At 46.7% G+C, this 16102-nt stretch overlaps 1 protein-coding gene across 2 annotated transcripts; it reads left to right on the top strand.

Annotated features, from left to right (window-relative positions):
* Positions 1-964: 964 nt before the first annotated feature.
* On the top strand, positions 965-14425 carry LOC133028807 (calpain-2 catalytic subunit-like). 2 transcript variants are annotated; one of them, XM_061095852.1, is made up of 21 exons: positions 965-1327; positions 3766-3835; positions 4898-5016; positions 5584-5717; positions 6111-6279; positions 6567-6650; positions 6732-6817; positions 6937-7002; positions 7094-7254; positions 7715-7884; positions 7994-8005; positions 8405-8616; positions 9074-9110; positions 9729-9794; positions 10349-10406; positions 11856-11920; positions 12056-12127; positions 12214-12292; positions 13259-13375; positions 13968-14026; positions 14192-14425. In XM_061095852.1, the coding sequence occupies exons 1-21, from the start codon at positions 1091-1093 to the stop codon at positions 14213-14215; spliced, it is 2097 nt and encodes a 698-aa protein (XP_060951835.1). In that variant the 5' UTR covers positions 965-1090; the 3' UTR covers positions 14216-14425. The 2 variants fall into 2 exon arrangements, with proteins under 2 accessions (XP_060951835.1, XP_060951828.1); XM_061095845.1 differs by having other exon boundaries at positions 1032-1327; positions 12059-12127.
* Positions 14426-16102: the final 1677 nt, after the last annotated feature.

Genomic DNA, 16102 nt, shown 5'->3' with positions numbered 1-16102 from the left:
GACGCTGAGACTCTGTCAGAGACAAACAAACTTCTGTTAATGTTTTACATCTGTTTGTGTTTGTTTCTGACTGGGGGGGGGGGGAGAGAGAGAGAGAGAGAGGATGACCCCTTCCCTCGCTCCCTCTCGTCAGGGATGGAGAGAGACCGAACGAGAGAGGGTAGGAGAGAGAGAGAGAGAGAGAGAGAGAGAGGTAGAAAGAGGGGGAGAGAGGCACTGATAGAGAGAGGGAGAAAGGGAGTGGTAGAGAGAGAGAGAGAGAGAGAGGGAGAGAAAGAGAGAGGTAGATAGAGAGAGAGAGAGAGAGAGAGAGAGAGAGAGAGAGAGAGAGAGAGAGAGAGAGAGAGAGAGAGAGAGAGAATAGTGTGAACAGAGAGAGGGGGAGAAAGAGAGTGGTAGAGAGAGAGACACAGAGAGAGAGAGAGAGAGTTAGGGTGGGGGGGACAGGGGGAGAGAGAGGTAGAGGTAGAGAGAGAGAGAGAGAGAGAGAGAGAGAGACACTGATAGAGGGAGAGAGGGAGAAAGAGAGAGAGGGGTAGAAAGAGAGAGAGAGACACTGATAGAGGAGAGAGGGAGAAAGAGAGAGAGAGAGAGAGAGAGAGAGAGAGAGAGAGTGTGAACAGAGAGAGGGGGAGAAAGAGAGTGGTATAGAGAGAGACACAGAAAGAGAGAGACACTGATAGAGGAGAGAGGGAGAAAGAGAGAGAGAGAGAGAGAGAGAGAGAGAGACACAGAGAGAGAGACACAGAGAGAGAGAGAGAGTTAGGGTGGGGGGGACAGGAGGAGAGAGAGGTAGAGGTAGAGAGAGAGAGGGGTAGAGAGAGAGAGAGAGAGAGAGAGAGAGAGAGAGAGAGAGAGAGAGAGAGAGACAGAGAGAGACAGAGAGGTAGATAGAGGGGGAGAAAGGGAGTGGTAGAGAGACAGGCTCCTCCTCTGAGGGAGGAGGTCTCACTCTGACTGAAAATCTGTCAAAGTTTGTTCAGAAGAATCTGCGGAGTTTTTTCCGTCTCTCGGTGAAACTCCTCTCCTCCTTCTTCTCCTTCTTCTCCTTCTTCTCCTTCTCCTGCTCCTCCTGCTCCTCCTCTTCATCATGTCCGGTGTGGCCTCCACCCTGGCCAAGCAGCGGGCCCTGGCCGCGGGCTTCGGGACCAACTCGAACGCGGTCCGGTACCTGAACCAGGACTTCGGCTCGCTCCGGGCCGGGTGCCTCTCCGCCGGGCGGCTCTTCTGCGACCCGACGTTCGCCGCCGCCCCCCCCGCGCTGGGCTTCAAGGAGCTGGGCCCGAGCTCCCCCAAGACCCGGGGCGTGGCCTGGAAGAGACCCACGGTAAGAGCCCGGCCCCGGTCCCGGTCCCGGTCCGGATCCCGGTCCCGGTCCGGATCCCGGTCCCGGTCCGGATCCCGGTCGGGATGGGTGTGTTTGTTTGGAGAAGTGGGTGGGGTCGGAGGGGCGGGGCGGCTGGAGGTTGTGTGTGTTTTGGAGGAGGGGGGGGGGTGGTGCTGAAGGACCTGAGGCAACTGATTCTATAATCTGGGTGTGTGTCTGTGTCTGTGTGTGTGTGTGTGTGTGTTATTGTACATTTATGGATGTGTGTGTGTGTGTGTGTTGTACTTTTATGTGTGTGTGTTCTTGTTCTTCTGTGTGTGTGTGTGTGTGAGGTACTTTTATGTGTGTGTGTTCTTGTTCTTGGGTGTGTGTCTGTGTGTGTGTCTGTGTGTGTTGTACTTTTATGTGTGTGTTTGTTCTTGTTCTTCTGTGTGTGTGTGTGTGTGTGTGTGTGTGTGTGTGTGCTGGGAGTGTGTGTGTGTGTGTTGTTGTACTTTTATGTGTGTGTGTTCTTGTTCTTGTGTGTGTGTCTGTGTATGTTGTACTTTTATGTGTGTGTGTGTGTCTCTGTGTGTGTGTGTGTGTGTGTGTGTGTGTGTGTGTGTGTGAATGAAGGATAAAGTTGTCTTTGTGTCTTGTTCAGTTCTACGTCTGAGTCAGAAAGTTCAGATTATGATTTTCAGGACAAACACACACACGCAGTTTAAATTGTGTTGTTATGGAATGTAAACACAAACATGAAAGTCCACTTGTCTCCGTTCACCTGAAGATGTCCTACAGGATCTGTGGAGACACCTAGTGGTGAAGGGACATGTCCCACACATCTGAGCCCTGAGGACACCAGGACTTGTTCTCACAAACGAACATGTCGGGACATTTCCTGGAGTTGTGTCTTCATGAAGCAGGAGATTCTCTAAGTCCGACATGTTTGTGTTCTTCCAGTTTCACGTCTCGTGTTAGAAACCTCGTCCACTCGTCCACTCGCTCTCTGGGAAGCGTCCACACATTGTCCTGTCCTCACATGGACTCACTCTGACAGGTTACACACATTGTCCTGTCCTCACATGGACTCACTCTGACAGGCTACACACATGTTACCAGGAGGCTGCAGGAGAGTTGTTGTGTCGTTAAAACATCAGTAAAGTTTTTGCGATCCTCCACCTTCGTCGTAGTTTGGTGTTTTTGTGATTCGACTTCAGGCTGGAACCTGAGATGTTCTCTCTGTTCTCTACGATGTTCTCTCTGTTCTCCACGTGCCTGCATCACGCTCGCCTCAGGCAACCTGCGCCTCGCTGCTCAGTTGTGCACATTTTTAGAAACTGGATCTAAGTTGCAGTACTCCCATGAACCCTTGGGGGCAGTGTCAGGGGAGGGACATGTCCAGGAGAACATAGCTGCGGTCCACTAGTCCATTTTTCTTAACTGTCTTAACTGAGTGAAATGACCTGAAGTGTTTCAGCAGCTATTAGAAGAGCAGTTTGAATTCTCTATGATGTGATAAGGAAAGGAGCTTCAGTGCTTCCTAACTTATCTCCTTCAGCGGAGGAAACACCCGACCCTCCTTTAGGAAAGGAAACGAGAAAAGGCTGACCCACAAATCTCAGTCCTGTTTTGTTTTTTTATTTCCTGTATAAAGTGAAAACATCTTTTTTTTAGGACGTTTGATTCTGTTTTAAACCGGAAACTTTATTTTAACTGTATCTTCTTTTATTAATAAAGTTGTATTTTAAAAAACGGCAATTGCGACAAGTGGAACCAGATTTTCTCTGCAGGATGAATCACGATGTTCTAGCCAGTGTGGTGTTACATCAGAGACATTTGACGTGATGATGTCATCATGATAAGCACATATATTTTTATTTGTCATTATAATCGATATGATTATGAACATGAAATTTCTGATTTTATAAAATGACACATGAACACAACGGAGATCCCGAATACCAGAGAGATGAGTCACTATACTGAGGATCAGAGGGGCTGAGCAGCACACATAAACACACACACAGACACACACACACAGACACACACAGACACACACTGTACTCTTCCTCGTGCAGATGTGTCACTGAGTGTTTCTCCGTCAGAAACAGGAAGTGGAACAGAGGAGAAGGGAGTGACAAGAGTAACACAACATGTTGTGAGGTTTTTATCTGACTAAACACACACACACACACCCACACACACACACGCACGCACACACACACACACACACACACAGGTGAAGTGAAGCTAAATCATCTGGAGCGCCCCCTGGTGTCTGGCTGCAGTATAGGTCTAAACAAAAACCAAACAAAAAAAGTTGAAGTAGATTAAATAAATGATCAGTTTGGTTTGAATTTGTGTTTTGATGAAATTAAAAACTGGTCCGTCCACTCGAGCGTCCTCGTCCGTCTCTCAGTCTCACGTCTGTCTGTCGTCTGTGTGTCGTTTGACAGGAGCTCGTCTCCAACCCTGAGTTCATCGTGGGCGGAGCCACCAGGACGGACATCTGCCAGGGAGCGCTGGGTGAGTTCTCCTTGCAGTCCTCAAACGCACCATAGCAGAGCGTCTGTCCTACTGTCCCTGAACGCACCACCTACAGTCACAGCTTATGGAGGAAATGAAAACCTCAGCTCTGATAGGGAGGGGAGGGGAGGGTGGGGGGGGTGCGGTTGCCAGGCGTGGATCCTGGAAACACAGGAAGACAATGTTCACGTCTGGTCTCTCGTCACAACGTCGTGTGAATCACAGATCCTAGAATCACACGAGAGGAAACATCACATGTTTTCAATCCGTGAGCTGGAAGCAGCTGAAGTGAAACTGGATCCCCGGTGATTAGAGGGCGCCGCCATGCTGAGCTCTGATTGGCTGAGGAGGGAGAGGTCTGCCAGCTATTGTTAGAGGGCGAGAGACAGCGACTCCAACTTCAGAGAGAGAGGGAGTTATGAGCTGTTAGCACACACACACACACACACTCACACTCAGAGTTAGAGAGACACACCCTGCAGTGTAGTGGTTGTGGTTGTGCGTCAGCAGGGAGTTGTGTCTCTGTTAAACCACAGCAGCAGATCTCTGACTCTGCTGTTGTGTAACATCATGAAAGTTTAAACTTGAAACATTCCAACAACAACCAGACTCAACACATTCTACAACATTCCTGCTGTAGAGCCACAGCCCCCCCCCCCCCCCCCCCGTCCAGGTCCAGAACCCAAGAAGGAACAGTTTAGCTGCGTTAACGACATCACATGTTACAGGCTCCTTCCAGACGGGAGGGGCGCCCACAGGACTCCATCTCCCAGCATTCATTGAGCCTGTGTGTCAACAGGATGAAGCTGCTGGAGGCCATGAGACCAGGGTCCTATGTTTACTCTTTCAGACGCTCCAGGCTTCAACTCAACCCAGCAGCTCATGGCACACGCTTTATTAAACGTTCTTGATGTGGTTAGCTGCAGTTCTGTTGCTAGGTAACCGTGCTGACTGTGGGACAACAAGCTGGTGATGCAATCATCGAAATCCTCCGTGCACCAGAAAGTCTCATGTCAGCTTAATCCTGACAGACCTTCACACACATGTCCCATGTCCGTCCAGGTGACTGCTGGCTGTTGGCGGCCATCGCTTCCCTGACCCTGAATGAGTATGTGATGGCCCGGGTCGTTCCCACGGACCAGGGCTTTGGTGACGACTACGCCGGCATCTTCCACTTCCAGGTACCAGAGACTTGACCTCAGCAGCGTAGCTCTGTGGGAACTGTGGTTTAAACTCAGGATACAATCAGTGATAAACTTATAGTAACAGCTTTATATGATGATCAGACAGTTGTTAGTTTCACGGTTAACTGAAGCCCTGGGACTGTTGCTATGGTTACCTGACGGGGGTTAAACAGTGAGGTGAACACGTGTGTTTAACATACGAAGTGGAAACATGTGAAACTAGATGGGTCTCAGCAGAGAACAGAACTGACCTCATGTTGAAGAAAGATTCTGCAGTCGGTTGTAAACAGAACTCCAGGCTCTGACTTTATGTTAATGACTGAGAAATTTATTGCTGATTCAACTTCTTTTAATCAAACTTTATCAGTTCAGTGTTTTAGATTTTGTAACAATCACATTCATAATAATTCAGCCTGAATCAGCCTGTAACAGGTCGAACAACTGAGGAAAACAACCCTCACGTAACCTGTTCTATAGAGTTGGAAGACAGGAAGTAGAATTCAGAATTGGGGTAACTTTTCAAAGTAAAAGTTTGCGACTGTCTCCTCTGTCTCTGCTGTGTAGTTCTGGCAGTACGGGGAGTGGGTGGACGTGGTGATCGATGACCGTCTGCCCGTCAAAGATGGCGAGCTGATGTTCGTCCACTCGGCCGAGGGGAGGGAGTTCTGGAGCGCTCTGCTGGAGAAGGCCTACGCCAAGTGAGAAACTCTCCAGATTTAACCCGACAACTTTCACACAACCGAATCGTGCTGATCGGTCAAATGCAGAGCAACACAATGAACAGACAACGTACAAGTCTCTGAATAAATCTGATCAGTCTCATCTGGAACCGGCTCCACACAAACAGTCTGAATCTGACTGTCAGAGAGTTCAGTGGAATCAGCAGCGCCCGTGGATTCTGTGAGAGATTCAGAGAAAGTTTAAAACTCTAAACTCTGAGGCCACATCTTTTCTTAACAGTTCACCGACTTTCATCTTTTATCTTCACTGAACAGTAAAGACCTCTGTAATCATAAAACATCCACAGAAGAGTCCCACAGTCAAACCTCCTGCAGTCGTGGATGAGTTTCACTCTGATGTTCTCGCTGCAGGATGAACGGCTGCTACGAGGCGCTGTCCGGAGGCTCGACCACCGAGGGCTTCGAGGACTTCACGGGAGGCATCGCTGAGAACTACGACCTTCAGCGACCTCCGGCCAACCTGTTCCACATCATCAAGAAGTCCCTGGAGGCTGGAGCGCTGATGGGCTGCTCCATCGACGTGAGTTGGATATTTGAAATAATACAACGATTTCATTTTGAAGATTTTTAAACGTCCATTTTGTCCGGGCTCCCAGTCGCTGTCCAGACTTTTCCTTCTGTCATAGTTTTTGAACCGAAACAGACGTTGAAGCTCAAACTGTTCAGATTTGAAGTCTTGACTCTTTTCAGATCAGATTAGTTTGTCAGAGTCTAAAGAATAAACCATCGCCAGGTCAGAACATTAGTTGGATTGGACTTTTGAAGATGAAGATGAATCGCTCAGTCGTCTCTGTTTGTGTCGTGTAGATAACCAGCGCCGCAGACTCTGAGGCCGTCACTCGCCAGAAGCTGGTGAAAGGCCACGCCTACTCACTGACCGGCGCCGTCGAGGTAACACAGCGTCCTGACGGATGAGGATCAGATGAGGTGACGTCAGGAAAATGAAATGTTGTTTTGTTTCTTTGTCTCCAGGTGAACTACCGTGGTCGGCAGGAGAAACTGGTGAGGATGAGGAACCCCTGGGGTCAGGTGGAGTGGACCGGAGCCTGGAGCGACGGGTAACCATGACAACCACAGTTCATATCGAACAGGGATAAATCTGAGCAGATGAACCCTCGTTGTACAGTATGAAGACGGCTCTGTGTAAACTCTGTGTTGTGACTGGTGTGTTCTACAGATCCTCGGAGTGGGACTCTGTCCAGGGAGACTGTCCAAACGCTAACGCTGAGGACGGAGAGTTCTGGTAGGTGGAGGCTCCACGGGGACAGACAAACCTCAGGCTTGTGTTGGTTCTCGGTGTGGAGTGACAGTTCTTCTCCGTCCTATCTCTACAGGATGTCCTACAGTGACTTCCTGCGTAACTACTCTCGTATCGAGGTTTGCACCCTGACCCCCGACACCATCGAGGACGACTCCGTCAAACACTGGAGCGTCAGCAAGTTCGACGGCACCTGGAGGAGAGGCTCCACCGCCGGAGGCTGCAGGAACAACCCCTGTAAGTGCTGAAGCCCCCCCACTCACTGAAGCTGTCACGCAACACATCTGTGCTCAAAGTTACATCTGGATATTCAAGTAAGAAATTCTCCAGAGGAAGGTTCAGAGGTCGAGGTGGACTCGGTGGGATCAGTCGTGAACCTGGTGCCCGATGGGAACAGGTGGGAGGAGCTAAACGTACATTTATATCACCGGTAACGTTAGCATTAGCAGCTGTTATCTCCATCCGGAGCAAACTGCATTCCTTCACCTCTGCCTCCGGAGGTGAAACATCTCCAACGTTTCCTCATCACCTTTCACCAGCTGGTCCTGGTTCGTGTGCTGCTCAGAGGACCTGGTGGTCCACCTGGTCCTGGTCAGGGACCTTCACTTCCACCTGCTCCATTAGGAAACTGTATTGAACCTGTTAGGAGTTCCAAGGTGAGAGGTGATGGAACTGGAAGCTGTTTCTTCTTCCACAGACACGTTCTGGACGAATCCCCAGTTTGTGATCAAGCTGGAAGAGGAGGACGACGACCCAGAGGACGGTGAGGTGGGCTGCAGCTTCGTGGTCGGTCTGATCCAGAAGAACCGCAGGAAGCTGCGCAAGCAGGGAGAGGACATGCACACCATCGGGTTTGCCATCTACGAGGTGAGAAGACAAAGATCTGATTATGAAGAAACATCTCAAACATGTAAAGACACGTGAGATGAGTTCTTTTAACACAGACGTGTTATAATTTTGTCTTTGTTTGTTTCAGGTTCCCCCACAGGTGAGCACGGGACACCCTAACACCTTCAGGTCAAAGGTCACAGGAAGGCACACGTCATCAAACGTACAATCATGTTAGCAGGTTTTAGCGGTACTGGTTAAGGGTTAGCCAGGCTAGCTTTGTTTATGCTAAGCTAAGCAGCAGTTTGTTTGAGGAGGTCTCAGTGTTTTCAATGATAGAGGTTGGTCCACATGTAGATGATGAAACGTTAGCTGAACGATCCAGACCAGAGTCTGCAGAATCCAGAAAATCTATTTAGAAGCTGAATATGTGAGAAATGTGGATTCATACCTGAACCACACAAATCCTTCTCAAGGCTTCCTGATGCTTCCGAAGCTCACAGGATATAAATCATGTCTAACACCGAGCTGTCTCGATTGTCGTCCGTCCGTCCCTCAGTTCCACGGGCAGCGTGAGGTGCATCTGGATAAGAACTTCTTCTTGAGTCACGCTCAGACGGCGAAATCAGAAACGTTCATCAACCTGCGTGAGGTCACTTCCCGCTTCAAGATGCCTCCGGGAGAATATCTGATCGTCCCGTCCACGTTCGAGGCGCATCTCAACGGAGACTTCTGCATCCGGGTGTTCTCCGAGAAGCAGACAGAGACTCAGTGAGAGCCGGGGACTCACACACACACACACACACACACACACCACACACACACACACACACACACACACACCACATATCCACACACACACACACACACCACATAAACAAACCACTGGACAAAAACATGTCTGTAGCTGCTCTGAATGAAGGTTTTCATCGTCTGTGTAAATGGAATGTGTGTAGGTGTGTGTCTGTGTGTGTGTGTATGTGTGTGTGTGTGTGTTTGTGTGTGTGTGTATGTTTGTGTGTGTGTGTTTGTGTGTGTGTGTGTGTGTGTGTGTGTGTTCCTGTACTTAGACATTTTCTCAGCTCCTCACTTCTTGTGCTGTTTGAGGGTTTAGACTTGGAGTTGGAATCAGCCTTCAGTTTGGATGGTGGAGATTTGGTTCAGTGGTCAGTGATGCGTCATGATGACTTCCTGTGTGTGTTTCTAACACCGACTCTCTTCCTGTCAGACCCTGTGATGATCCAGTTGAAGCTGAGCTTGAAGACGTGAGTATCAAACAGCAGTGAACATTTAAAATGACTGAACTATCGAACACAAACAAGAAGAGACAACATCTAGTGTCGGCATGATGCTGCAGCTGGGTAGCTTAGCTTAGCTTAGCTTAGCTTAGCTTAGCTTAGAGAATCCCAATCCAACCAACACCACCTCTCACACCATCAAACTTATGGTTATTAGTTATTTTATGTTTTTATTGACGAAAAAACATTTGTCAGATATTTGTATTTATTTAAGTTACAACACAGTTTCCTTACTTTTATAATTTATTATAGTTTATTGTTCTTTTAGCAGAGGTTGTACAGATTTTAGAGACATGAAGATTCTCCAGGAAATGACATCACAGGAAATAAAAATACCAACATTGAAACTGGAGGAACATTTCAGGGTCAAAGGTCAAACCGAGTTTGTTTTTAAACAGTGAGACAGAAGTCAATGAAATCTTTGTGTCACAGAAATGAAACAAGATGTCAACAGACATTTATAAATGATGAAATTAATCTAATGCCAAACAAAATAATTCAATGAATCAATTTGACTGTGTGTCAGCAGTTTGTTTGTCACCAGTTCTGCTGACTAATAAAGGTTTTCTTGAAAATGGTGTCCAGGAGACGGTGTCGGATGAGGAGGTGGACGCAGGATTTCGAGGCCTCTTCTCTAAACTCGCCGGAGATGTAAGTTTCTGTTTGTCTGTTGGATTCATACGTGATGATGACGTGAGATCAGGTCTAAGACGAGACAGGACCCCCGACTCCACCAGGATCCTCTTGGACCGCTTCCATCAGAGGAACAGCTCGTGGGACTACAAGTCCAGGGCCAGGGAACGAGTCAGGATCCACCAGGAGGATCAGATGTACATCTAGCAATAGTTCCCTGACGACCAATCAGAGCAGATCCCTGTCAGATCCATTTTCAGTTGAAGAATTCCATAATGAAACACGTTCACGTGCACAGCATCACGTGCACAGAGACATGCTACATGCTAAGAGCTAACATAAGTTACATGCTAACAACCAACATAGGACAGAACAGCAGGATTAATATACAGATGAATCGATCAATTCAAATAAAATCAACATTGGAAACAAGTTGTAGTGAAAACAACAGTTTATTAGTGTTTCTAAACTTTACTAAAAATAAAATGATGAGATAAAATAAATAAAATCATAATGTGGTTAAATAAGCGTGACATGCTGAAGCGGTTGTTAAACACCTGTTGTGTTCTCAGGACATGGAGATTTCTGCAGCGGAGCTGAAGACCATCATGAACAAGATCGTCTGCAAACGTGAGTTTATGTGAAGCTCAGTTAAATGAACTTGAGTGCCCCCTGCAGGTGGGAACTAAAGGCCAATTTATGCCTCTCCGTTTCTTCTATTACGGACAGATAAGACCGCCCTATCCGTCGTGAAACGCCCTCTCCGAGGGCTTCGGACAGCTTTTCGTACACGTCTGATTTTTCTAACTATCCGTCTTCATGCTGGAGACCCGACGGACCGCTCTTGGCTGTGATTGGTCCGCAAACGACATCATTTCCGTATGACGTCATTTCCGTATTTCCGGACCTCAAACTTCCTGTTTACTTGTAGCAACAAACACGAACACAACTATGATTCTACGATTAATGTGACGTGTGTGTTAAGCCAGCGGAGTTGTCCAGATGACGGTGGCTCGTTAGAGCACTGAGGCCATGTGTGCACGGTCACATACGGTTAGAACGAGCTTTCAAAACGGCGCTAGCAGGCTAGGCTAGCCACCATGCTAACTGCGGTGGTAACAGTGCAAGAACCCGCCGTCACGACTTTAATTCCACTTCTATCATGACACTGTTTCTATAATACCGTCAGGTTAGAAGCAAACACTGGGTAGTAGTTAGTGCCGGGAGTCCCTGCTGACTGTGTGTGGAAGCTGGGGGGGAGCTAGCTCCGGGTAGCTTCTAGCTACATGTAGCCTCAAGCAGATTCAAGCTGTGGAATCAGCAACAAAGTTCGGAAACAAGACCGGGGAACCGCTGCGCTAAGAAACGATTACATCAGCATCTTGACCCGCTGGGTGTCACTTTATTTAGATCTGTTAGTTGCCATGGTTCAGTGTGTGGGAGGAGCTAACATGTCAACAGAGACACGTGGACTTCTTCTTCCCAAATGGGGTAGGCTTCTCTGAGCTCGTCTTCCGTTGCGCCACCTATGGGTTTGGCGGTGAATTTTTTCCGGACGTAGACTGACGGAGAAGTAAAAATCAAAAAGACTCTTTGCCCCCCGCTGAGACCTCTCCGAGAAACTGACACGTAGTAGTATATAAGAGCCTTAAAATCAGGTTTTTACCTTGTTGACGATAACATCAGCTAAGTGACACTAGGAGACCCCGCCTCCGAGCTGAGGTCAACCAATCACAGTCTCATAAACAGCCAATCACCAAACCTCCAGCTCAGCGTTTCATCTCAACTGCTGATGCTATGTCAGCTGGTTGAGCGGTTGACCAATTACAACAGCGCGGTCCAGCTGGCCAATCAGAGCCGACTGGGCTTCATCAGGAGGGGGGTCTTAAAGAGACAGGCGCTAAAACCAAGAGTTTCAGACAGAGGCTGAAAGAGGAGCTGCAGCGAAGGACAGTCTGAGGAAAGAGATTCTGAACTTTAGAGAATGAAAACATTTCAGCACTTATTAAAATCATCAACCTTAAAATGAGAATAACACGTCTCCTTTACACTGGGTCTTAAACTTCCTGTTTCCACCAGGAACTGACATCAAGACTGACGGCTTCAGTATGGAGACGTGCAGGGTGATGGTCAACCTGATGGACGTATCCTTTAAGATTAAAGCTCACAGGAAAGGGAGACCTTGTTCAGGTGCACTAACCTGTCTGCAGCTGGGACCTGTGGGACATCACATGTCCTCTGTGGACGTGAATGCATCTGTGTGATCTTTAACCACGCAGCAGGACAGCGGGAACGGGAAGCTCGGCCTCGGGGAGTTCGCCACCCTGTGGAAGAAGGTCCAGAGATACCTGGTGAGACGGCACCTCTCACCAGTAGAGTCCAACATGTCTGTCTCCACCTGCTGGTGTTTAACCTCTGTGTCTTTGTCTGTCTCTAGTCCATTTACAAGAAGAACGACTCTGACAACTCTGGGACAATGAGCACTCCGGAGATGAGAGTCGCCTTCAAAGACGCAGGTCAGTTGTTATGTCTGTGCACTGGCGACACCTAGTGGCCCGAGGCTGTATATATCCTTCGTTCATCCATCTGACTGATTCTTGTGAACACCATATGTGTAAATGCAGAGAGGGAAGTTCTTCAAATCGGTACAAATGTTCAGTTTGACCCACAGATTAACAGATTAGGTTTCACAGGTCAAAGGTCAGAGTGACCTCATATTATTACAACAAAAGTTATTTATCTACTTATTTCTCTTTTCCAGAAAACTCAAACAGATTTTGATTCAGGATATAAATCTCAGTATTAAAGACTCAGATGTTCCAGGTGAATCAGGATGAATATGAACTCTGTCCGATCTCTTAGCTTCAGAGAAACTGTTCAGCCTGTTTTGTGATGTTTTCTTCTGACTCACGTCTCGAACCTCCTCCTGCTCACAGGAAACTCTCAAATGAAGCGTTTCCTGCTAACTAACGTCTTCTGCTCCTCTTCTTCTTCTCTTCATGTTCTCACAACTAAACTCATGTTGTTTGTGTTTCCTCTGCTGCTGCTGGACTCTCCACATGTCACTGATGGTTTGTTACGTCCTGTAGACACACAGCTGCAGTAGCATTAGCAGTCTTAGCATTAGAAGTGCCGTAGAAACATTTAGATCTTTGTCATATTCATTTCTTTTTTATGTATATGTAATCGTGAGAAGCTTTTTTAATGTTTACTATTGTTTTTGTAACATAAATATAATTCGATTTTTTTTGTTGGAGAAGCGTTTCCTCGTTGAAATACTCAGCAGCGATAAACTGAAACATCGTTTGCTGTTAATCAGTGAAAGAACCACATCAAACAATTCAATAAAATGTGTTTGTTTTGTGACAATATATTATATGTGTATCTAATCCTGCTAAATGCTAACTAGCCTAGCTGAGAATAGCAGTGGTTGGGTTCATATTCTCCGTTCTGCTTCACTAACTCAGTCGCTCTCTCTCCAGGTTTCTCCCTGAATAACACCATCTACCAGCAGCTGGTGGCGCGATACTCCGACCCCGACATGACCATCGACTTCGACAACTTTGTGGGATGTCTGATGAGGCTGGAGATGATGTTCAGTAAGTCCACACTTCATTCAGCTAGCAGAGCTAGCAGAGGAGCGCTAACGGAACTGAGAAACATCTTCTCCTTTAGATGTGAACGTTAACGTCAGAACTGAATTTGATCAGAAATACGTCAAACACACAGATTCCGATCACGTGAAGATAAAAACTAAACTGATCCTGCTAACTAACAATAGATCTGAGCTTAAATAAATAAATAAACACTTCTTCTAGCGTTTTGTATTATTAACGTTTCCACGGAGATAAATCCTGTCCTTGGTTTTCAATCGTAGGTTTTAGTCTCATTTGATTCAACTTTAAAATTGTATATTGTTCTCATTGAGTTCATAAATCACATCAGAGAATTAAAGGCGTGATTTTATTGTTACTATTGAATGAAATGAGCACATGTCACCAGAGGAGGATCCGTCACCTGACCAACGTCTTCATGTACATGAAGCTGAAATATTTGCTATAATAATTTGATGTGCAGTAAAAACAAGCCACTCGAGGCAGATTGTCTCTTTAGATCAATTGACCATTGAATAAAGTCCAGAATCTAAAGTGTTTTCCTCTGATTTTAACACGTGGGATCTGTCTCCTGCAGAAATCTTCAAGAAGCTCGACGCTACCAACAGCGGATCCATCGAGCTGGACTTCAACCAGGTGAGAACCAACGCACTGGACCCTCCGGAGCCGGACCCTCCGGGGCCCGGACCCTCCGGAGCCCGGACCCTCCGGAGCCGGACCCTCCGGAGCCGGACCTGGTCTGTAGCTGTGTGTTCAGGCTCCATCCATTGTTGACGTGTGTGTGTGTGTGTCTGTTTACAGTGGATCAACTTCGCCATGATCTGAGCCGTGACTTCCTGTTCGCCCAGAGTCCCAGTGTTACCGCAGCACGCCATCTTCCTGTTTACAGACGCCGCTCCACTCCCAATCCTCATGTTTTATATATCGCTTGTGTTTACTTATCTCTAGACAACCTGACTGACAGCCGCTGTCAGGTCAATAAATATATTCACAAAAACCTGTTGTTTCTGAAATTAAACATTTGGATGAAATCAAGTTGTCTCTGTGTTGAATTCAAGGATCTTTCAGCTTAACATGAAAACTGTTACAACGGGGAAGCTGCTCAAATACAGAAAATTATCACAGAAATAAAAACCGAATTTACTGATTTCAGCACGAATCACAAAAATACGGTGGTTAGGGTTAGGGTTACCTCTAAGCTGATAATCTTCTCACATTAACGTTGATGCTAAAGTTGATTTTAGATCAACATAACTGTTAAAGATGTTTTTATTTGAGTTTGGTTGCTAAGGAGCTAACATTTGATAGCTAGAGAGTTTACATTAACTAGTTGACACTTGTTATTAGTTTCAGTGTTTCAAAGTGTCGGGTAAAGTGGAGATTATAGTTTTGTAAAAAACTAAATAAAAATTATTTATTGTAAATTTATAACATTTAAGACCTGGTATAAATCCAGTAAGTTTGTACCAGTGAGTCACATGGGTGGGTCACCTGCTGCTATCAAGTTAACACTTCAGACTCATGTGCTTCATTTGAGGGGTCATGTTGAGCCTAGCTTAGCACAAAGACTGAAACCCGGGGGAACTGTTAGCCTGTGGTCAGCTGGGTTTATGTGACTAGTCGGAGCTAACTGGAGCTAGCTGCTAATTAGAGTTTCATCTAAACTACACACATGTCATGTGATGAAGAATCAATAGAACCTGTTTCAGAAACACTCACACAGCAGTGTTGTCATCGACATCTAAATGAAAGGATCCATCTTTGACAGACCTGTCTCTGGTTGGTCATCGTGACGTCACGGTCCTGATGAGACGTGTTTGCCTCTTTAACTCGCTCATGTTGTCATGGTGACGTAGCTCCACCCTCACACTGGGCGGGGCTTGGTACTGCAGCAAAGCATCAAGCATTAGCAGCAAGCATCCACCCAGAAGACCACAGCTCCTGCTACTGCAAGTACTACTGCATCTGCTACTGCAAGTACTACTACATCTGCTACTGCAAGTATTACTACATCTGCTACTGCAAGTATTACTACATCTGCTACTGCAAGTATTACTACATCTGCTACTGCATCAGGACCGACACAGCAGAGAGTGAGCAGCTGATCTGGTCTGGTTTCTGGTCTGGTTTCTGGTCTATTCTGTTCTGTTCTGTTCTGTTCTGTTCTCTTCTGTTCTAGTCTGGTGTCTGGTCTGGTTTCTGTTCTGGTTTCTGGGGGGACCTGATCAAACCTGTGTTTACTGATTCTTGTGTTTTCTGTGACATGAGTGTGATCAGCTGTTTTCACTGTTCAGCAGCAAGTTATCCGATGACATCAGCATGTTTTGGAACCAATCAGAGAGCTCCTCTCTCTAAAGATACAGACAGATAAAATCATCAGAGATCTGTTGTGATCGGTTGTTTAATCTGAATATAGTGAATCAGATTCAAGATTTGATAAAGAAGCAGATTCAAATGATCTGAGTTTTCTGTCCGTTCCTCAGCGACGTGTGAACAAAGCTGGTGAGATGTTCAGAGATGAAGAGTCGTAGATTTCTGTGGAGTCAGATTATAATCTGGTTTCTGTCTGAAGTTTGAATCTGTGACTCACATCCTGTCTGTTTCCTCTCAGCTTCCTACGAGTCCGTCACAACGACACCAGGTAGAAACTTGTTTATTCTCTTGTAATCTGAGACAAATTCTCTGTAATGTGATGTGAAATAACTCTAATCT

The sequence above is a fragment of the Limanda limanda genome, chromosome 2 (assembly GCF_963576545.1).
Source record: "Limanda limanda chromosome 2, fLimLim1.1, whole genome shotgun sequence".
Taxonomy (NCBI): domain Eukaryota; kingdom Metazoa; phylum Chordata; class Actinopteri; order Pleuronectiformes; family Pleuronectidae; genus Limanda; species Limanda limanda.
The sequence above is the reverse complement of the archived record's forward strand: the minus strand, read 5'-3'. Positions and strand labels throughout refer to the sequence as shown.

What these genes read in the sequence shown, in the direction of transcription:
- LOC133028807 (XM_061095852.1), top strand. Translation starts at nt 1,091, where the DNA reads ATGTCCGGTGTGGCCTCCACCCTGGCCAAGCAGCGGGCCCTGGCCGCG. An exon ending in CCGGCATCTTCCACTTCCAG is followed by an intron (nt 5,017 to 5,583) that starts GTACCAGAGACT and finishes TCTGCTGTGTAG; the next exon opens with TTCTGGCAGTACGGGGAGTG. An exon ending in CTGGAGAAGGCCTACGCCAA is followed by an intron (nt 5,718 to 6,110) that starts GTGAGAAACTCT and finishes TTCTCGCTGCAG; the next exon opens with GATGAACGGCTGCTACGAGG.